The 24,124-nt window shown below is 47.1% G+C and overlaps 1 protein-coding gene across 1 annotated transcript in view; it reads left to right on the top strand.

The window, feature by feature from the left end:
* Positions 1–18,837, top strand: part of RPS4X (ribosomal protein S4 X-linked) — a 36,656-nt gene extending 17,819 nt beyond the window's left edge. The window contains exons 6-7 of the mRNA XM_044268388.1: positions 1,884–2,041; positions 18,693–18,837. Coding sequence (XP_044124323.1) covers positions 1,884–2,041; positions 18,693–18,794 — 260 coding nt within the window. The 3' untranslated portion in view covers positions 18,795–18,837. The remainder of the gene's footprint in view (positions 1–1,883; positions 2,042–18,692) is intronic.
* Positions 18,838–24,124: the final 5,287 nt, after the last annotated feature.

Here is a 24,124-nt window from a genome sequence, read left to right as displayed (position 1 = left end):
TACACTGCTGGGGCTCCGATCAGAAGCTGCCACCAATGATTTTAATAGTACCAACAAAACTGCCACCTTATCCCGTAGTATCCAGATTTGGGTCTTTTTTGTTTCTACTGTAGGGGTGCATCAGGGGGTCTTCAAATGTGACATGGCAACTTAATTATCCCAGTGAAATCTTCCCTCCAAAAACTAAATGGTGGTCCTTTCCTTCTGCGCCCTGCCATGTGCCTGTACAGCAGTTTACGACCACTTATGGGGTGTTTCTGTAAATTACAGTATCGGGGCAATAAACATGGCTATTTGGCTGTTAACCCTTGCTTTGTTAGTGGAAAAAAATTGAATTAAAATGGAAAAACCAAAAAAGTGATTCTGAAATTTCATCTCCATTTTCCATTTCATGAATTCTTATGGAACACCTAAAGGGTTTAACAAAGTTTGTCAAATCAGTTTTGAATACCTTGAGGGGTGTAGTTTCTAAAATGGGGTCTTTTTTGGGTGGTTTCTATTATGTAAGCCTCAAAGTGACTTCAGACCTGAACTGGTCCTTTAAGGCCCCTTGCAGACGAGCGTGTCCGGATGCGTTGCGTCTGCGATCAGCGTAAATCGTGTGAGTAGGTACGCAATTGCAGTAAGTTTTGACTGAGATTGCGTTCTGATGTTCAGTTTTTATCGTGCGGGTGCAATACGTTTTGTGGTACCCAGACCCAAACCCAATCTTTACTGAGGTTCGGGTTAGGGGTTCTGTGTATATTTTCCCTTATGTTATAAGGGAAAATAATAGCATTCTTTAATACAGAATGCTTAGTAAAATGTGGCTTTAGGGTTAAAAAAACAAACAAAGAAAACCTCGCCTCATTCTGTTTGCGCAGGACTTTTGATGTAATCGTGCTCACCACGTGGTCAGCGTGATTACATCAAAGGTCCTTTGGCAGGTCCAGAAAGAAGATGCTTGAACAGGATGAGGCGAGTTAATGTTTTGTTTTTTTAACCCCTAAAGCTACATTTTACTAAGCATTCTGTATGTTATTTTCCCTTATAACCAGTGAGAACTGGCCTGGGGTTGAAAGGATTAAGGCACATGTTATGTTTGCATTTTGTCTCGGCGGAATCTGCTGACTTCATTTGGTTCCTCTTTTCTTGCAGTCTGTAAAAATCTGACATTTTTGTAACACCTAAGCAGACAGGCACATTTGACCTGTAGTGTTAAAATTGAGTATGTGTGTAATAATTGGATTTGCAACGTTTTATGTTGGCACTGGGTTTGGAATTTTCTTCTTGGTACCCTCTGCATAGTAAATGGAGGGTGCTGCCTAATTGGTGTCATCACTAACAGGGAGAGGCACCCACAGGTTCCTTTTGATCATGTTGAGGATACTTTGCCACCAGGCTGTCCAATATTTTCGTCATTGGTAACGTAATCTCTTCTAAGCCATGACCCCCTTTAAAAATAAAAATATGTAATTGCTCACCACATAAGGGTTTTTGCTTCCTACTTAGTCTTAAAATGGAGTATGTGTGATAGAGTGCAATGATACCAACATTGGCTGTTTCAGGCTGGAGCTGGCTTCGGAACTACACCTCTCCTTTCTTTGGTTACTGCACAGCTGCTCCCGTTCACTTTGATGGGGGCTAATGGCCCAGTCTTAGACTGGTTAAGGCCCTGTCATTGCATCGGAAGTGTAGATGTAGGTTTCTATGGGGCAAATGCATGGCCAGTGTCTTGTGTCTGAGTAATGTTTTAAAAGTGTTGCAAGCCATAGCCTGTGACATCACGCGTCACAGCAATAAAGTTTTAACTTTCCTTTATATGCTTTGACTTGGATACCTAAATGCTTTTCTGGGATGCAGTGTAATTTATAGAATTTCTTTTTTCCTTCTACTTTTTATAGGTAACCTCTGCATGGTAACTGGAGGTGCTAACTTGGGCCGAATAGGTGTCATCACCAACAGGGAGAGGCACCCAGGTTCCTTTGATGTTGTTCATGTCAAGGATGCTAATGGAAACAGCTTTGCCACCAGGCTGTCCAATATTTTCGTCATTGGCAAAGTAAGTTCTAAGCTATGAACCCCTTTTTTTGAAAAATGTAATTTCCCACTACATATGGTTTTGCTTCCAACTTATTGTCCATAATATTGGGCGGGCAAGTCAAGCAATCTTTTACACTGTAAATAACTCTTATAAATTTCAATCATAACTGGTGATATTATAGTTAATATATCAAGCATCTTATGTAAAACAATGGTTCTAACTATGGAGCAGTTTGGTTCCTGAGTTTCTCAGTTTTCCCATTTGTGTGTATAATTATTGTAAGCCAAATTTTGAACTGTGGCCGTTAAGAATTTTGTACCATACTGCAGAGGTCAGCAACTCTAGGCAACCGGCATTAAAATATCAAGTGTTCAGGAGCAAGCTTGGGAAAACCATTTTTTTATGCGCATAGAAAACCTGTAGCCATATATGCAGTGTATTGGTTCACATGTCTACAATATGCACTGCAGTGAGCACTGTACTGGCAGGAGCACAGATTGCTGCTCCTGCCTGGGCATACTCCACTGAAAACTTTCATGGTGTACCTGTCAGCTGCCTCCCTACATTTGCAGTCTATTTTCAACGCCCCTTCTGCATCCCTTCGCATCTAGAACTTACTATCGTCAGTAATGTCCTGGCAGCTAGTTTTTGATGGCTCCTAATAAAAGGCAACATTTTCTGCATGGGTCTAAAACATGCCGTTGGCACTGATTGCTGCCTGCCCAGCTCTCCTCTAACTTCCTAGTGCTCATTAGCCCACCGCTGGGAAGAGGATAATGCGGTTGTTGGAACTTATTGAAGACAGCAGGTTTTAGAGGCAGAAGGGGGCAACATGAGGTTAATGTGAGCATTTTTATTTTTTGCCAAACATTGTGAGGAAGTACTTTGTGGGGGTCACTTACTAATATAAAAGTATGTGCTTCAATTAATAGTAACCCCATCATTGTGAGGTAATGGACAACATTGTTAATGAGGTAAATGTTGGGGTTACTGTTTGTGAGGCACATGGACTTATCAAATTGGACCTCTATGTGCCTTACATTAATAGTTAACACCTTGAAGTACCACACATTAACCCCATGTTCCCCATTATGTGAGCAGGTACATGTTGGTAATATTTACTATTGGGCTGCAGGAAACCATATGTCGTGGTCAGTACGCCCCACTGCAGTGACAGAATTTTTTTTTTTGATCACGGCAAAAACTGTAAAATCGCTGCAGCGCTATAAAGATCACTTTTGAGGGGCACGGCGAGTTCATAAAAGATTTATCTTTTTTGGGCACAAGTTAGCGGAAATTTTTTTTCGTTTTTTTTTCCTTACAAAGTCTCATATTCCACTAACTTGTGACAAAAAATAAATTTTCACATGATCTCGCCATACCCCTCACGCAATCCAAATGCGTAAAATGTTTTAGACATTTATATTCCAGACTTCTTCTCACGCTTTAGGGCCCCTAAAATGCCATGGCAGTATAAATACCCCATAAGTGACCCCATTTTGGAAAGAAGACATCACAAGGTATTCCGTAAGGGGCATGGCGAGTTCCTAGAATATATATATATATATATATATATATATATATATATATATATATATATATATATATATATATATATATATATAAAAGAGGCAGCACTGGAAGTGCTGCCTTGTTTTTTCATCTTCTGTATACTGTGGAGGAGTGGCCTGCCTCTGTGGGGATTTGCACCCAGTCCACTGGCTCTGACTGTGCTGCTGCACTATTTGTGTTATGATATATATATAATATATAAAAAAAAAAAAATTAGATAGATAGATATATAGATATATAGATATATATATATATATATATATATATATATATATATATATATCTAATTTTTTTTTTTTATTTTTTATGGAAAATGATTTTGTAAGAAGAAAAAAAAATCATTTTCTGCTAACTTGTGCCCAAAAAAAATATTCTAGGAACTCTCCATGCCCCTCACGGAATACCTTGGGGTGTCTTCTTTCCAAAATGGGGTCACATGTGGGGTATTTATACTGCCCTGGCAGTTTGGGGGCCCTAAAGCGTGAGAATCCAAATGCCTAAAAATGCCCTCCTAATACTCATTGGAATTTGCGCACCTAGGCTGCAAAGTGGTGTCGCATGTGGTATCGCCGTACTTGGGAGAAGTAGGGCAATGTGTTTTGGGGTGTATTTTTACATATACCCATGCAGGGTGAGAGAAATCTCTGTAAAATGACAACTTTGTATAGAAAAAAAATGGGAAAAGTTCTGTTAGAGATATTTATTTCACCCAGCATGGGTATATGTAAAAATACACCCCAAAACACATTGCCCTACTTCTGAGTACGGAGATGCCACATGTGTGACACTTTTTTGCAGCCTAGGTGCGCAAAGGGGCCCAAATTCTAAAGAGCACCTTTAGGCTTTCACAGGGCATTTTTTACACATTTGGGTTCCGAACTACTTCTCACACTTTAGGTCCCCTAAAATGCCCGGGCAGTATAAATACCCCCACAAGTGATCCCATTTTGGAAAGAAGACACCCCAAGGTATTCCGTGACGGGTATGGTGAGTTCATTATTCATTTTCTGCTAACTTGTGACAAAAAATAAGAACTTCCATGAACTCACTATGCCCATCAGCGAATACCTTAGGGTGTCTACTTTCCGAAATGGGGTCATTTGTGGGGTGTTTCTACTTGTCTGGGCATTGTAGAACCTCAGGAAACATGACAGGTGCTCAGAAAGTCAGTGTGTAAATTCACATTTTTGCACCATAGTTTGTAAATGCTATAACTTTTACCCAAACCAATAAATATACACTTATTGCATTTTTTTTATCGAAGACATGTAGAACAATACATTTAGAGAAGAAATTATATAGAAATGTAGTTTTAATAGAAAAATGTTACATATAAAGTGAAAAATTTCGTTTTTTTGCAAAAACTTCGGTCAATTTCGATTAATATAGAAAAATGTCAGCAGCAATTTAATACCACCAAATAAAAGCTCTATTAGTAATTCATTTGGGTGGTAAGTTGTATGACCGAGCTATAAACTGTGAAAGTAGTGTAGTGCTGAATTGTAAAAAGTGGTCTGGTCATTAAGTGGGTTTAAGCTAGGGGGGCTGAAGTGGTTAAGGGAACCAGTGTCGGCTCAGTCCTGGCGGAAGCACATCGCTGCCCCTGCCCACTCCATAAAGCCTGGCACCGCACTTTAGCTCAAGGTCACCTGTACTGACAGGTTATGCAGAGATTTAAGAATTATCTTCTACACTGGCCCAGATTTAGGCCTCATGCACACAACCGTTGTTTTGGTCCGCATCAGAGACGCATTTTTTTTGCGGCTTGAAAGCGGACCTATTCACTTCAATGGGGTCGCAAAAGATACGGACAGCACTCCGTGTGCTGTCTGCATCCGTTGCTCTGTTCCGTAGCCCCGCAAAAAAATAGAACATGTCCTATTGTCTGTTTTGCGGTATTGGGTATTTCTACAATAGGCCACACGTTCTGTTCTGCAAATTGTGGAAGCACACGGGCGGCTTCTGTTTTTCTCGCCCATTTTCCTTGGGGGACACAGACCTTGGGTATAGCTCAGCTCCCTAGGAGGCGTGACACTAAGTAAAACTGTTAAGCCCCTCCTCCATCAGCTATACCCTCAGCCTGGAGATAGAGGCTACCAGTTTTAGCTTAGTGTCCAAGGAGGCAAGACACTCCCTGCTACTGCAGGGCTGTTTTCTCCTTGTTATTTTTACTTTTTCTTCTAATTTTGTTATTTTATTTTTTCCTAGGGATACCAGAGACGCATTTGACCTCTCTGCTCTCCCGGGGTTGAGCTGCGCCAGTGCAAACTTATCTGCACTGCTGCCTCCCCCACAGAAGCAATAGGAGGATCTGGGCAGCAATGGCTCCCCTACATCCCGCCAGCTAGGGGGTCGCCCGCACGCCAAGCCCCTCTTCCAGCTTCCTGCCACTGCGGTGCCAGTGGCTGAAGGGGCGACCCTGCTGGAAAGGACTGAGGGTGAAGACGTCGCACGGTGAGATGGCTATTCCAGCCCATACCCCGTCCCTATCTGCAGCATCTACCCCTCTGGGTAAGGGGGGCACCCGTGGTCGCTCATTCTGAGCGCTCATCTGCAGGACAATGCAGCACAGCAGCATCCTCAGCACCCCCACGCTTTTCCCCCCCACGCTGCTATCTTTCTCCCCCCCCCCCCCCCCCCTCCCCCTTATCGGGGCTGACTCCATTTTTCTCTTCTCTCTCTCTCCCCCTTCCCGCCGAGAACGGGGGGCGGGGCTTAGCGGTCCCGGCAGGGGGCGGGGCTTCCGCGCGTCATTTTGGGGGCGGAGCTACGTTCTCCTTCACAGGAGACATTTCAAGCGCTGGAGGGGGCGGAGCTTGTTCCCCGCGCTTTCTGCTGAGGTTTCCCGCGCTTCCTCACTCCTGACAGGAAGCTGGGACACGGTGGGGGACTCTAACCTCCTGTGTACATCGCTCGGCTTCTGTGGGCGCTCTCTGCTGCTCACTGCTGTTCACTGCTTCTCTGCTGCTGCTGATCTGGGCCATCTCCTGACGTTCTTCTGAGGCACTGGTAGGACAGTTAACCCTCTCCTAACCCTCCTGGTCATAGCTGCTATAACCCTTTGTGGTCTCTATATTAGAGTACAACCACACTTCAGCATGTCAGATCCCACAGGTGCCCCCAAACCCTGGTACCATGCCTGTACCGCCTGTAAGGAACTTTTTCCGCGTGGGCAATCTGAGCCGCATTGCCTTGCATGTCAGGCCCCGGTGCAGGGCCCGCTTCCCGCTGCGCCCCCCGGTGCCTCTGAACCCCCTGACTGGGCTAGGTCTCTGTCTCAGGCGGTGGAAAGCCTTACACACGTAGTGGGCCGTCTCGTGGATAGACCGCCTCTCCCGCAGGCTGCCACAATCCCTGTCGCACCCGCTGGGACTACCGTTTCTGCCGCCCCCACTGGTTCCCTGCCTCCCAGCGAATCTTCCAGGGCCCGGCATACTCAGAAACGTTCAAGGGTTGAGCGCACATCTTCTCCAGATGCTTCGCTCTCTCCGCCATGCGTGCGAGCTCAGTCAAGTCTATCCTCTCAAAGGGATACGCTTTCTGAGGGAGAACTGGCGGATTCGGACGTGGACATGGACTCAGAGCTTCCGTCCAAATTGGCGTCCGCGGTGGGGCATCTTGTCACTAGCATCCGTGATACCTTTCAGCTACACGATGACCCCCCCAGCTCTGAACAGGCCGGCGTGTCCTTTCTCCGCCCCAAACAGGCCTCCAAGGTTTTTCCCATACACGCTGATTTTTCTTCTGTGGTATCCAAGGCTTGGACTCGGCCTAACGTCCGCTTTATTACACCCAAAAAGCTGGACATTTGTTATCCCTTTCCAGCGGATTCTGTGACCACGTGGACATCCCCGCCTAAGGTTGATCCTCCCGTGGCTCGCCTGTCCAAAAGCACTACTATTCCTGTACAGGACGGATCTTCCCTCCAGTCTGTTGAGGACCGTCGTACGGAATCCCTCTCCAAGGCCATATTTACTGCCTCTGGTTCGGCCCTTAGACCGGTCTTTGCCTCCGCCTGGGTTGGCAAAGCGGTCTCTGAATGGGGTTTGCAACTGGAACGGGAGTTAGGGTCGGACGTCCCTGTTCAGGACCTCCGTTCCTTAGCCCAACTAATTGTTCAGGCCGGAAAATTCGTCTGTGAGGCCTCCCTTGATGCGGGTGCCCTCATTGCCCGTTCCTCTGCCCTGGCAGTTTCTGTCAGGAGGGAACTCTGGCTGAAGGTTTGGGCGGCGGACGCCGCTTCCAAACGCTCTTTGGCCGGCCTACCATTCACGGGTTCCCGCCTGTTCGGAACCCGTCTGGACGAACTTATATCAGAGGCCACGGGTGGGAAGAGTACTCACCTCCCCCAGTCCAGGCCAATGGGCGCCCCCCGTGGTCGCGCTGGTTCGTCCCGTTTTCGGTCCTTTCGCAAGCCTACCGGGTCTAGACCCGCGGCCAGTTCTTCTTCCTCTGGCCCAGCCCAGGATAGACGCAAGAAGCCGTTTTTTCGGACGCAACCTACCTGGCGCAAGTCCCAGCCTGCACGGGCTCCCACAGGCCAGCAGCCCTCTGCCTGAAGGTGCGCCCCCACCCACCCGGGTGGGGGGCCGCCTTCTCCTATTCAGGAACGTATGGCGGGCCCACATCTCAGACGCATGGGCGCTCGAGATTGTATCTTGCGGATACAAAATCGAATTTGCGTCCATTCCGCCAGACCGTTTCTTCCGATCCCGTCCTCCGCGAGATCCCGTACGAGTGGCCGCCTTCTTCGCGGCCATTCACTCTCTAATGGACAAGGGTGTCGTCGCCCCCGTGCCTCCGACGGACAGGTTCAGGGGGTTCTACTCGAACCTCTTTGTGGTTCCCAAGAAGGAAGGCTCAGTGCGTCCGATCTTGGACCTAAAACGCCTGAACCGTTTTCTCCGACTGCAGAGATTCCGGATGGAGTCTCTCAGGTCCGCAGTGGCCTCCCTGGAAAGAGGGGATTTCATGGCCTCAATCGACATTCAGGATGCATACCTCCACGTTCCGGTTGCTCCATGTCATCACCGCTTCCTGCGCTTTGCGGTGGGGGACGATCACTTCCAATTCGTCGCCCTTCCCTTTGGTCTGGCGACTGCTCCTCGAGTGTTCACCAAGGTCCTGGCCCCTGTCTTGGCCCTTCTACGTTCAAGAAGTGTTTTTCTTCTCCCATACTTGGACGACATCCTGGTCAAGGCACCCTCCTTCTCTCAGACATCCCGCAGTGTGGAACTCACTCTGGAGACCCTGACGCGGTTCGGTTGGATTATCAACCACCCCAAATCTTCCCTTACCCCCTCCAGACGGCTGATCTTCCTGGGGATGCTCCTGGATACAGAGTTGGCGGAGGTCCGCCTTCCGTCGGACAAGCGTCTGGCCCTTCGCGGGTCGGTTCGCAGTCTCCTCCGTCATCACCGCCCTTCCCTCAGATCCAGCATGCGGTTGTTGGGAAAGATGGTTGCCTGTTTCGAAGCGGTGCCGTTCGCACAATTCCGATCCCGCACCTTTCAGAGGGCAATTCTGTCGGCCTGGGACAAATCACTGAGGAGTCTGGACAGGACCTTTCTTCTGCCTCCCCTGGCTCGAGCTTCCCTCGGCTGGTGGTTGCATATCCCTCTAAGGGGGAAGTCCTTCCTTCCACTGAACTGGCTGGTGATTACCACAGATGCCAGCTTACGGGGGTGGGGGGGGTTTTCCCTCCCCGGTCCGTCCAGGGCGTTTGGTCTCTATCGGAGTCCAGACTTCCAATCAATATTCTGGAACTGAGGGCGATTCTTCTGTCCCTCAGACACTGGACCCATCTGCTGAGGGCCACCCTGTTCGGATCCAATCGGACAATGCCACGGCTGTGGCATACATAAACCATTAGGGAGGCACTCGCAGCGATGCAAGAGGTGACCCTGATTCTCCTCTGGGCGGAGACGCACGTGCCGGCCTTATCTGCGATTTACATCCCGGGGGTGGACAACTGGGCGGCGGATTTCCTCAGCCGGTCCACCATCGACCCGGGAGAATGGTCCCTGCACCCAGAGGTGTTCGAAGCCCTTTGTCTTCGCTGGGGTCGCCCCGACGTGGACCTCATGGCCTCCAAATTCAACCACAAGGTCCCCCTATACCTGGCCAGGGCACGGGACCCGAAGGCATACGGCGCCGACGCGCTCGTCCTTCCGTGGCGCGAATTCTCCCTTCTGTACGTCTTTCCTCCTTTTCCCCTCCTGCCACGGGTTCTTCGGAGGATCGCGGCAGAGGGCGTCCCCGCGATTCTAATCGCCCCGGATTGGCCCCGCCGGTCTTGGTACGCCGACCTAATGTTGCTGTTGGCAGACGCACCGTGGCCACTGCCCTCCAGGGAAGACCTTCTCTCTCAGGGACCGATCTTCCACGAGCATTTAGGCTCGCTACGTTTGACGGCGTGGCTATTGAGACCGCCGTCTTAACGCGACGGGGTTTCTCCGCGGACGTAGTCCGCACCATGATCCGGGCTCGTAAGCCCGTATCCTCTAGGATCTACTATCGGGTTTGGAGGTCCTATCTGGGGTTCTGTGAGTCCCGGAGCATCCCACCTCTCCGGTTTTCTCTTCCCACAATCCTGTCCTTCCTCCAGTCGGGTCTGGACCTGGGGCTGTGCCTCAGTTCTCTGAAGGGTCAGATTTCGGCGCTGTCTATTCTTCTCCAGCGTCCCCTGGCCCCTCTAGGGCCAATTAAGACCTTTTTACAAGGGGTGGCTCACTCTGTTCCGCCGTACCGCCCTCCAGTTCCTTCCTGGGACCTGAATGTGGTGCTCTCGGCGCTCCAATCAGCCCCCTTCGAGCCTTTACGGGAGGTCTCCCTTCGCCTTCTGTCCTGCAAGGTCATCTTTCTTGTGGCCGTCACGTCTCTCCGACGGGTGTCGGAGTTAGCGGCTCTTTCTTGCTCCGAACCTTTCCTGATCTTCCACCAGGATAAGGTTGTGCTTCGGCCTGTCCCGACTTTCCTGCCAAAGGTGGTCTCCGCCTTTCACATCAATGAGGACATCGTCCTTCCGTCGCTCTGTCCCTCTCCTTCCCACCCCAGAGAACGGGAACTGCACCGTCTGGATGTGGTCAGGGCGTTGAGGATTTACTTGGAGGTCACCGGGTCCTTTCGGCGCACGGACTCCCTGTTTGTGGTTCCGGAGGGTTCGCGCAAAGGGTTGGCGGTCTCCAAGGTGGCTATTGCCCGTTTCATTAAACTGGCAGTGTCTGAGGCTTATCGAGCCAAGGGCAGACCTCCGCCTTTTGGCGTCACTGCTCATTCCACCAGAGCAGTCGGAGCTTCCTGGGCGCAGAGGCATCGGGCCTCGGCTGAACAGTTGTGCAAAGCAGCCACTTGGTCCTCTCTGCACACTTTCACAAAGTTCTATAGGGTGCATACGCATGCATCAGCGGATGCTGCGTTGGGCCGCCTGGTTTTGCAGGCAGCGGTTTCCTGATGCTCTGGTGGTGGTCCGCCTTGGGTTTGTGGTCCCTCCCTTCTTGGACTGCTCTTGAACGTCCCAAGGTCTGTGTCCCCCAAGGAAAATGGGCGAGAAAAGGAGATTTTTGTATAACTTACCAGTTAAATCTCTTTCTCGCTCTTCCTTGGGGGACACAGCACCCACCCTTCTGTGTTTGGTTACAGGGTTATGGTCTGGCGCCCCGTTGGGTTGCTGGCTGGTTGTTTCCGTTATTGGTTGTTATCCTTTCACTACTTGGACACGCAACTGGTAGCCTCTATCTCCAGGCTGAGGGTATAGCTGATGGAGGAGGGGCTTAACAGTTTTACTTAGTGTCACGCCTCCTAGGGAGCTGAGCTATACCCAAGGTCTGTGTCCCCCAAGGAAGAGCGAGAAAGAGATTTAACTGGTAAGTTATACAAAAATCTCCTTTTTGCGGACCGCATAGATATAATTTTCATTGGTGGCGCAATGCGCCAGCCCCTCTCCTCTCATTTGGCAGTGGCAGCACATGGGGGACATGCTCATGTTCTGTGATACTGGACTGCGCAGAAGCACATCCTAGTATCTATAAATGGCAAGTCCCGGTACCGAACTGATACGGGACAAGTCTGTATACCTGCAACAACCCTAGCCGGTACATCTATTATAAATCTACTACTCTATACTTTAGGACATTGCATTACATGCCCTTTCAGCCTAGGTTCTACACTGGTTCTAATTTCGATGGCCATCTTTGACACATTCAAACAGGTTTTGACCCATTTCTTTACTGTATAACGGTTTACTCTCCATTTGACCATTGACTAGTGATTTGTGACCAAGGTCTGAACTGACCGAAACGTCAAGATTTGGAGTCACAAAAATAAGCATTTTTGCTTATCTATATATTCATTGTAGGATATGTCACAATAAAATAATTTTACTTGCATGTTAACCTTGAGTGTGCAGTGGCATTTCTCTTACTGTCGATTTGGATTATATCCTGTACAGAGGGTTACTCATCTCTATATACAGTGTACAGGGGTGGGGGTCATCCCTGTGTACAAGGATGTCTTATAAACAGCATAGATATACAGTATAAGACCCACCTGTACACTGTGTAGACATGTGACCCCCTTCCTTCCCTGTACGCTGTATGTGATCTTCCTGTGCAGTATTTGGATGGGGGGGGGCACGGGGGTCACATCTCTATAAACAGTATAGTTGTGTCCTGTGACCCCTACCACTGTATAAAAAGGTACTTTGTACACAATCTACCTGTAAGGCTACTTTCAGACTAGCGTTCGGGGCTCAGCTTGTGAGTTCCGTTTAAAGGCTCTCACGAGCGGCCCCGAACGGATCCGTCCAGCCCTAATGCATTCTGAGTGGATGCGGATCCGCTCAGAATGCATCAGTATGGCTCCGTCTGTGCTCCGCTCAACAGGCGGACACCTGAACGCTGCTTGCAGCGTTCGGGTGTCCGCCTGGCTGTGCGGAGGCAAACGGATCCGTCCAGACTTACAATGGAAGTCAATGGGGACGGATCAGTTTGAATTTGACACTATATGGCTCAATTTTCAAACGGATCCGTCCCCCATTGACTTTCAATGTAATGTGTTTTTTTTTTTTGTTCATGGTAATGCAACGGATCCGTTCTGAACGGATCTAAGCGTTTGCATTATAGGTGCGGATCCGTCTGTGCAGATACCAGACGGATCCGCAAGTGTGAAAGTAGCCTTAACTGTATATAGAGATGTTGTGAGCAGGACAGGAGGGGTGTGGCTTACAATGACAAGAAAACTAGGCACATTTGCATAAGGAGTTACATTAAGTGTAATATTTTCCACCTTTTTTATAGTTTAAGTGCTAATAGTTGCCAACCCTTTTAATAATGTATTATTCATATTGACTCCTTTGATTCATTTTTTTTATTGCATTGTACCCTGCTCATTTCCATGGTCACCTTGCAATCCATCAATGTTTGCCATCCTTGCGGAGTATAGGAAAAGGGGCCAGCCTCTCTGGCCATAACTGTGGGAATTGACTGCTGATGGATTGTAGGGTGGTCATAACCATGGAAACTAGCAGTGTATGTGATTTAAAAATTAATCTAGACAGCAAAGGAAGCAATAGGGGTAATATTAGTACATTTAGTAAGTGACTTTCTCTACATGATAAATGCTATTTGCTGAAGTGACACAACCCCTTTTAAGGATCAAACAAAGTTGCATCCTTAACCACTTCAGCCCCGCTAGGTGAAACCCCCTTCATGACCAGGCCACTTTTTACACTTCGGCACTACACTACTTTCACCGTTTATCGCTCGGTCATGCAACTTACCACCCAAATGAATTTTACCTCCTTTTCTTCTCACTAATGGAGCTTTCATTTGGTGGTATTTTATTGCTGCTGACATTTTTACTTTTTTTGTTATTAATCAAAATGTAACGATTTTTTTGCAAAAAAATGACATTTTTCACTTTCAGCTGTGAAATTTTGCAAAAAAAACGACATCCATATATAAATTTTTCGCTAAATTTATAGTTCTACATGTCTTTGATAAAAAAAAAATGTTTGGGCAAAAAAAAATGGTTTGGGTAAAAGTTATAGCATTTACAAACTATGGTACAAAAATGTGAATTTCCGCTTTTTGAAACGGCTCTGATTTTCTGAGCACCTGTCATGTTTCCTGAGGTTCTACAATGCCCAAACAGTAGAAAAACCCCACAAATGACCCCATTTCGGAAAGTAGACACCCTAAGGTATTCGCTGATGGGCATAGTGAGTTCATAGAACTTTTTATTTTTTGTCACAAGTTAGCGGAAAATGATGATGATTTTTATTTTTTTATTTTTTTCTTACAAAGTCTCATATTCCACTAACTTGCGACAAAAAATAAAAAATTCTAGGAACTCACCATGCCCCTCACGGAATACCATGGGGTGTCTTCTTTCCAAAATGGGGTCACTTGTGGCATAGTTATACTGCCCTGGCAATTTAGGGGCCCAAATGTGTGAGAAGAACTTTGCAATCAAAATCTGTAAAAAATGACCAGTGAAATCCGAAAGGTGCACTTTGGAATATGTGCCCCTTTGCCCACCTTGGCATCAAAAGTGTCACACATCTGGTATCGCCGTACTCAGGAGAAGTTGGGGAATGTGTTTTGGGCTGTCATTTTACATATACCCATGCTGGGTGAGAGAAATATCTTGGCAAAAGACAACTTTTCCAATTTTTTTATACAAAGTTGGCATTTGACCAAGATATTTTTCTCACCCAGCATGGGTATATGTAAAATGACACCCCAAAACACATTGCCCAACTTCTCCTGAGTACGGCGATACCAGATGTGTCACACTTTTTTGCTGCCAAGGTGGGCAAAGGGGCACATATTCCAAAGTGCACCTTTCGGATTTTGCAGGGCATTTTTTACACATTTTGATTGCAAAGTACTTCTCACACATTTGGGCCCCTAAATTGCCAGGGCAGCATAACTACGCCACAAGTGACCCCATTTTGGAAAGAAGACACCCCAAGGTATTCCGTGAGGGGCATGGCGAGTTCCTAGAATTTTTTATTTTTTGTCGCAAGTTAGTGGAATATGAGACTTTGTAAGGAAAAAAGAAAAAAAAAAGAAAAATCATCATTTTCCGCTAAATTGTGACAAAAAATAAAAAATTCTAGGAACTCGCCGTGCCCCCCACGGAATACCTTGGGGTGTCTTCTTTCCAAAATGGGGTCACTTGTGGCGTAGTTATACTGCCCTGGCAATTTAGGGGCCCAAATGTGTAAGAAGTACCTTGAAATCAAAATGTGTAAAAAATGGCCTGCGAAATCTGAAAGGTGCCCCTTTGCCCACCTTGGCTGCAAAAAAGTGTCACACATCTGGTATCGCCGTACTCAGGAGAAGTTGGGGAATGTGTTTTGGGGGGTCATTTTACATATACCCATGCTGGGTGAGAGAAATATCTTGGCAAAAGACAACTTTTCCCATTTTTTTTTTATACAAAGTTGGCATTTGACCAAGATACTTTTCTCACCCAGCATGGGTATATGTAAAATGACACCCCAAAACACATTCCCCAACTTCTCCTGAGTACGGCGATACCAGATGTGTGACACTTTTTTGCAGCCTAGATGCGCAAAGGGGCCAAAATTCCTTTTAGGAGGGCATTTTTAGACATTTGGATCCCAGACTTCTTCTCACACTTTCGGGCCCCTAAAAAGCCAGGGCAGTATAAATACCCCACATGTGACCCCACTTTGGAAAGAAGACACCCCGAGGTATTCAATGAGGGGCCTGGCGAGTTCCTAGAATTTTTTTTTTTTTTGCATAAGTTAGCGGATATTGATTTTTTTTGTTTTTTTTTCTCACAAAGTCTCACTTTCCGCTAACTTAGGACAAAAATTTCAATCTTTCATGGACTCAATATGCCCCTCACGGAATACCTTGGGGTGTCTTCTTTCCGAAATGGGGTCACATGTGGGGTATTTATACTGCCCTGGCTTTTTAGGGGCCCTAAAGCGTGAGAAGTCTGGAATATAAATGTCTAAAAATGTTTACGCATTTGGATTCCGTGAGGGGTATGGTGCGTCCATGTGAGATTTTATTTTTTGACACAAGTTAGTGGAATATGAGACTTTGTAAGAAAAAACGAAAACAAAAACAAACAAAAAATTTCCGCTAACTTGTGCCAAAAAAAATGGCTGAATGGAGCCTTACCAGGGGGAGTGATCAATGACAGGGGGGTGATCACCCATATAGACTCCCTGATCACCCCCCTGTCATTGATCACCCCCCCCCTGTAAGGCTCCATTCAGACATCCGCATGATTTTTTTACGGATCCATGGATACATGGATCGGATCCACAAAACGCATGCGGACGTCTGAATGGAGCCTTACAGGGGGGTTATCAATGACAGGGGGTGATCAGGGTAATCACCCCCCTGTCACTGATCACCCCCCCTGTAAGGCTCCATTCAGACGTCCGCATGATTTTTACGGATCCATGGATACATGGATCGGATCCACAGAACGCATGCGGACGTCTGAATGGAGCCTTACAGGGGGGTTATCAATGACAGGGGGTGATCAGGGTGATCACCCCCCTGTCACTGATCACCCCCCCTGTAAGGCTCCATTCAGACATCCGCATGATTTTTTACGGATCCATGGATACATGGATCGGATCCACAAAACGCATGCGGACGTCTGAATGGAGCCTTACAGGGGGTTATCAATGACAGGGGGTAATCAGGGTGATCACCCCCCTGTCACTGATCACCCCCCTGTAAGGCTCCATTCAGACATCCGCATGATTTTTTACGGATCCATGGATACATGGATCGGATCCACAGAACGCATGCGGACGTCTGAATGGAGCCTTACAGGGGGGTTATCAATGACAGGGGGTGATCAGGGTAATCAGGGTGATCACCCCCCTGTCACTGATCACCCCCCCTGTAAGGCTCCATTCAGACATCCGCATGATTTTTTACGGATCCATGGATACATGGATCGGATCCACAGAACGCATGCAGACGTCTGAATGGAGCCTTACAGGGGGGTTATCAATGTCAGGGGGTGATCAGGGTAATCAGGGTGATCACCCCCCTGTCACTGATCACCCCCCCTGTAAGGCTCCATTCAGACATCCGCATGATTTTTTACGGATCCATGGATACATGGATCGGATCCACAAAACGCATGCGGACGTCTGAATGGAGCCTTACAGGGGGGTTATCAATGACAGGGGGTGATCAGGGTGATCACCCCCCTGTCACTGATCACCCCCCTGTAAGGCTCCATTCAGACATCCGCATGATTTTTTACGGATCCATGGATACATGGATCGGATCCACAGAACGCATGCGGACGTCTGAATGGAGCCTTACAGGGGGGTTATCAATGACAGGGGGTGATCAGGGTAATCAGGGTGATCACCCCCCTGTCACTGATCACCCCCCTGTAAGGCTCCATTCAGACATCCGCATGATTTTTTACGGATCCATGGATACATGGATCGGATCCACAGAACGCATGCGGACGTCTGAATGGAGCCTTACAGGGGGGTTATCAATGACAGGGGGTGATCAGGGTGATCACCCCCCTGTCACTGATCACCCCCCTGTAAGGCTCCATTCAGACATCCGCATGATTTTTTACGGATCCATGGATACATGGATCGGATCCACAGAACGCATGCGGACGTCTGAATGGAGCCTTACAGGGGGGTTATCAATGACAGGGGGTGATCAGGGTGATCACCCCCCCCCTGTAAGGCTCCATTCAGACATCCGCATGATTTTTTACGGATCCATGGATACATGGATCGGATCCACAGAACGCATGCGGACGTCTGACTGGAGCCTTACAGGGGGGTTATCAATGACAGGGGGTGATCAGGGTAATCAGGGTGATCACCCCCCTGTCACTGATCACCCCCCCCTGTAAGGCTCCATTCAGACGTCCGCATGATTTTTACGGATCCATGGATCCATGGATCGGATCTGTAAAAATCATGCGGACGTCTGAATGGAGCCTGACAGGGGGGTGATCAATGACAGGGGGTGATCAGGGAGTGTATATGGGTGATCACCCCCCTGTAAGGCTCCATTCAGACGTCCGCATGATTTTTACGGATCCATGGATACATGGATCGGATCCGTAAAAATCATGCGGACGTCTGAATGGAGCCTGACAGGGCGGTGATCAATGACGGGGGGTGATCAGGGAGTGTATATGGGTGATCACCCGCCTGTCATTGATCACCCGCCTGTAAGGCTCCATTCAGACGTCCGCATGATTTTTACGGATCCATGGATACATGGATCGGATCCGTAAAAATCATGCGGACGTCTGAACGGAGCATGACAGGGGGGTGATCAATGACAGGGGGGTGATCAATGACAGGGGGGTGATCAATGACAGGGGGGTGATCAATGACAGGGGGGTGATCAATGACAGGGGGGTGATCAATGACAGGGGGGTGATCAATGACAGGGGGGTGATCAATGACAGGGGGGTGATCAATGACAGGGCGGTGATCAATGACAGGGGGGTGATCAGGGAGTTTATATGGGGTGATCAGGGGTTTATAAGGGGTTAATAAGTGACCGGGGGGGGGGGGGTCCTCTGGTGGTCGATCCTAACAAAAGGGACCACCAGAGGACCAGGTAGGAGGTATATTAGACGCTGTTATGAAAACCGCGTCTAATATACCTGTTAGGGGTTAAAAAATTCGGATCTCCAGCCTGCCAGCGAGCGATCGCCGATGGCAGGCTGGAGATCCACTCGCTTACCTTCCGTTCCTGTGTGCGCGCGTTCACAGGAAATCTCGCGTCTCGCGAGATGACGCGCCGATGCGTCCAGGAGGAGAAAAGCAACCACCTTCCGGACGCATCGGCGCGTTAGGCGGTCCGGAGGTGGTTAAAGGTGTTTTCCAAGAATTTTATTAATGACTCATCCTGAGGATAGGCCATCAATAACCAAATCATGATGACCTCTTAAGGGGTTAACTAGTAATGTCTCCCATTGTGCTAAACCTGGTTTCTATAGATGTGAATTGACTGATGAATGCTTGTTCAGCGCTATAGTTTTGAGGGTTTTTTCCATAATGTTTTTGATGGTTCTAAACAAGATTTTATTTTCTCAATAGGGTAACAAGCCCTGGATTTCATTGCCACGTGGAAAGGGTATTCGTCTAACCATTGCTGAGGAGAGAGATAAAAGATTGGCAGCCAAGCAGACCAGCGGTTAAACCCAGACTGTGTGAAGCTTTAATAAATACAATCTTGTTCCAACTTCTCTTAAGAAATTATTTGTACATTTAGTATATACACTATATAATCATGTGCACATGATAGAATAGGGGTGTTATAGAAAGATTCTAAATCACTGGAAGAATGGCTCACCCTTCCAGATTTGAATGTTACTAAAAGGGCTCATGCACACGAACAAGTGTGCTGGCAGTGCCTGTTTCTACTAGATAGAGAGATAGAGATCACAGGTCCTTCTAAAAAAAATTAGCATATTGTGTATATAAAGTTCATTATTTTCTGCAATGTACTGATAAACATTTAGACTTTCATATAGTTTAGATTCATTACACACCAACTGAAGTAGTTCAAGCCTTTTATTGTTTTAATATTGATTTTGGCATACAGCTCATGAAAACCCCAAATTTCTATCTATAAAAAAATTAGCATATCATGAAAAGGTTCTCTAAACGAGCTATTAACCTAATCATCTGAATAAACTAATTAACTCTAAACACCTGCAAAAAATTCCTGAGGCTTTTAAAAACTCCCAGCCTGGTTCATTACTCCAAACGGCAATCATGGGTAAGACTGCCGACCTGACTGCTGTCCAGAAGGCCATCATTGACACCCTCAAGCAAGAGGGTAAGACACAAAGAAATTTCTGAACGAATAGGCTGTTCCCAGAGTGCTGTATCAAGGCACCTCAGTGGGAAGGAAAAAGTGTGGCAGAAAACGCTGCACAACGAGAAGAGGTGACCGGACCCTGAGGAAGATTGTGGAGAAGGACCGATTCCAGACCTTGGGGGACCTGCGGAAGCAGTGGACTGAGTCTGGAGTAGAAACATCCAGAGCCACCGTGTACAGGCGTGTGCAGGAAATGGGCTACAGGTGCCGCATTCCCCAGGTCAAGCCACTTTTGAACCAGAAACAGAGGCAGAAGCGCCTGACCTGGGCTACAGAGAAGCAGCACTGGACTGTTGGTCCAAAGTACTTTTTTCGGATGAAAGCAAATTTTGCATGTCATTCGGAAATCAAGGTGCCAGAGTCTGGAGGAAGACTGGGGAGAGGGAAATGCCAAAATGCCTGAAGTCCAGTGTCAAGTACCCACAGTCAGTGATGGTCTGGGGTGCCATGTCAGCTGCTGGTGTTGGTCCACTGTGTTTTATCAAGGGAAGGGTCAATGCAGCTAGCTATCAGGAGATTTTGGAGCATTTCATGCTTCCATCTGCTGAAAAGCTTTATGGAGATGAAGATTTCATTTTTCAGCACGACTTGGCACCTGCTCACAGTGCCAAAACCACTGGTAAATGGTTTACTGACCATGGTATTACTGTGCTCAATTGGCCTGCCAACTCTCCTGACCTGAACCCCATAGAGAATCTGTGGGATATTTGGAAGAGAAAGTTGAGAGACGCAAGACCCAACACTCTGGATGAGCTTAAGGCCGCTATCAAAGCATCCTGGGCCTCCATAACACCTCAGCAGTGCCACAGGCTGATTGCCTCCATGCCACGCCGCATTGAAGCAGTCATTTCTGCAAAAGGATTCCCGACCAAGTATTGAGTGCAGAACTGAACATAATAATTTGAATGTTGACTTTTTTTTTGTATTAAAAACACTTCTTTTATTGGTCAGATGAAATATTTGGTTTTCATGAGCTGTATGCCAAAATCATCAATATTAAAACAATAAAAGGCTTGAACTACTTCAGTTGGTGTGTAATGAATCTAAAATATATGAAATTCTAATGTTTATCAGTACATTACAGAAAATAATGAACTTTATCACAATATGCAAATATATATATTAGAAACAGTATAAATATATATTTATATATTTTTATTTAAATGGGTACGCAATCGAAGATACAGAACGGAAGGCTACTGAGCTCTTCTGTGTCATTTCAGTCCTTGCCTCCACATCGCAAAAAAGTTGTATTTTTTTTGTTTTGTTTTTTTGCTGCATGTAGACAGATCTCGAACCCATTCAAGTTGAGTGGGTCTGCATCTGTCAGCGCAGGCCACTGAGTCTTGAAGAAAGTAAACTATTTAAATGGATGTCAGATAAAATTGGAAACCACCTGGGATTATTTGTTAGGCCTCTTGCACACAGACCATTATCAAAATTTGTGGTGTACAAATGGATGCGGTCATGTGAATGCACCTTAAAAAAAGATCTTTCATGGGTGTGTCACGCACACTCCATTCATCCTGTTTACCATTGCCTGCTGTAAACAAAGCAAATATGAGATGACCGACAGCAAATCTGATTCAGATCATTTAAAAAAAAAAAAAAGCTTACCAGTTGACAGCACGTATCTGTTATAAAAATCAATGTGTGCCTGTCCATTTGTAGAGGCATCCAGGCTCCTGAACCATTGGACACAAAGTTTTGCACATACTGTAGGTACATCAGATGCCTGGGAAGGATTTCATAAAGGTTTCAGCTCTCTAGGAGGTACTGTTCTTGAGAAAAAAATGTATTGGCCAATAAAAGCTCACAGGTTCTTCACTCATCATAACTGCCATACAGTCACATGATCCTTATTGGCCAATAGAACTTTGCAGATCCATCGCTCTTGCCGCATAGTTTTACACAAGGTTTTTGTAACAACTCAGCCGTTTATCTTCACTGTTGAGGGCAGGTCACTGTTAAGGTAGTAGAGTGCCCTGGAGTTCACGGTTAACTTTGGTTTCTCGTGTTGTCTTTCTCTGGTTACCCATGCATTTCTATGGAGCCGTTAAAATTGCGGTGTAGTCAGCCATTTCTTTTCCGCGTCCGCTGTCTGTCTACTGTCCGAAAAAAAAAAAGTATCGTATGCCCTATTGTCCACAATAAACGTTTCAGACCCATTGAAGTCAATGGGTCCACAAAAAAAATGCGGTTGGCCAACTGAAGCCATCCGTATGTCATCTACATACTTTTTTTTGCGGATGGTTGTTGGGAATCCTGTATATTAAATTTCAGGAAATTACAGCCTCTGGTTTTTTATTTTTTTTTATTTTTTATTTTTTTGTTTTTGACTGCAAAGAAAAAAAACTGAAGACACACGGAAACAACCTACAAAATTTGCAGACGAACGGATGTGAATGTAAAAATAAGGAACACGGATCCGCTATTTGCGGAGCACAAAAAATTTGTGCATGTAGCCTTAATTATATATATATCTCAATTAAGTGTACAAGGGTGTGGAAAGAGACAAGCTAACAGAGCTTCTAGGAGCTCCTAAAGGCTAATTTGCATATTAAAGTTTGTTTTTTCTAAACAGCGGCACATAGTGACATGGGACTAATATGTTTAGCTGACATTAGTACTTCGCTATTGTCAACCAGGTTAATAACCATTTTTCTGATGACAGAAACCCTTTAAGAGCCCTTCAAAAATCTTTCCCACAATAGAAGTTAAACTAACTGGTCTATAATTACCTGTGGAGGACCTTGATCCTTTTTTTGAATATGGGCACCACGTTTGCCTTGCGTCAATCACTTGGCACTGTACCAGTACCTTTAAAAATTATAAACCGGGGCACAGCAATGACTGATCTGAGCTCTTTAACCACCTTCCGACCGCTGTACGCAGATATGCGTCCGGGAGGTGGTTGCTTTACTCCTGGACGCATATACGCGTCATCTCGCGAGACGCGAGATTTCCTGTGACCGCGCGCACACAGGCACGGAAGGTAAGCGAGTGGATCTCCAGCCTGCCAGCGGCGATCTGAATTTTTTAACCCCTAACAGGTATATTAGACGCTGTTTTCATAACAGCGTCTAATATACCTCCTACCTGGTCCTCTGGTGGTCCCTTTTGTTAGGATCGACCACCAGAGGACACAGGTAGGTCAGTAAAGTCGCACCAAACACTACACTACACCCCCCCCCCCCCCCCGTCACTTATTAACCCTTTATGAACCCCTGATCACCCATAATCACCCCATATAAACTCCCTGATCACCCCCCTGTCAGGCTCCGTTCAGACGTCCGTATGATTTTTACGGATCCATGGATCCGAACCGCAAAACACATGCGGACGTCTGAATGGAGCTTTACAGGGGGGTGATCAATGACAGGCGGGTGATCACCCATATACACTCCCTGATCACCCCCCTGTCATTGATCACCCCCCCCCCCCCCCCCCCGTAAGGCTCCATTCAGACGTCCGCATGTGTTTTGTGGATCCGATCCATGGATCCGTAAAAATCATGCGGACGTCTGAATGGAGCCTAACGGGGGGTGATCACCCCCTGTCATTGATCACCCCCCTGTAAGGCTCCATTCAGACGTCCGCATGTGTTTTGTGGATACGATCCATGTATCCGTAAAAATCATGTGGACGTCTGAATGGAGCCTTACAGGGGGGGGTGATCAGTGACAGGGGGATGATCAGGGAGTCTATATGGGTGATCACTCCCCTGTCATTGATCACCCCCCTGTAAGGCTCCATTCAGACGTCCGCATGTGTTTTGCGGATCCGATCCATGGAGTGTATATGGGTGATCACCCGCCTGTCATTGATCACCCCCCCTGTCAGGCTCCGTTTAGACGTCCGTATGATTTTATCGGATCCGCAAAACACATGCGGACGTCTGAATGGAGCCTTACAGGGGGGTGATCAATGACAGGCGGGTGATCACCCATATACACTCCCTGATCACCCCCCTGTCATTGATCACCCCCCCGTAAGGCTCCATTCAGACGTCCGCATGTGTTTTGTGGATCCTATCCATGGATCCGTAAAAATCATGCGGACATCTGAATGGAGCCTTACAGGGGGGGTGATCAGTGACAGGGGGGTGATCACCCCCTGTCATTGATAACCCCCCTGTAAGGCTCCATTCAGACGTCCGCATGTGTTTTGTGGATCCGATCCATGGATCCGTAAAAATCATGCAGACATCTGAATGGAGCCTTACAGGGGGGGTGATCACCCCCTGTCATTGATAACCCCCCTGTAAGGCTCCATTCAGATGTCCGCATGTGTTTTGTGGATCCGATCCATGGATCCGTAAAAATCATGCGGACGTCTGAATGGAGCCTAACAGGGGGGGTGATCAGTGACAGGGGGGTGATCACCCTGATCACCCCCTGTCATTGATCACCCCCCTGTAAGGCTCCATTCAGACGTCCGCATGTGTTTTGCGGATCCGATCCATGGATCCGTAAAAATTATACAGACGTCTGAATGGAGCCTTACCAGGGGGGTGATCAATGACAGGGGGGTGACCAGGGAGTCTATATGGGTGATCACCCCCCTGTCATTGATCACCCCCCACCTGTAAGGCTCCATTCAGACATTTTTTTGGCCCAAGTTAGCGGAAATCTTTTGTTTGTTT

Source organism: Bufo gargarizans, chromosome 9 (genome assembly GCF_014858855.1).
Source record: "Bufo gargarizans isolate SCDJY-AF-19 chromosome 9, ASM1485885v1, whole genome shotgun sequence".
Taxonomy (NCBI): domain Eukaryota; kingdom Metazoa; phylum Chordata; class Amphibia; order Anura; family Bufonidae; genus Bufo; species Bufo gargarizans.
This window is presented reverse-complemented; position numbering and strand designations above follow the sequence as displayed.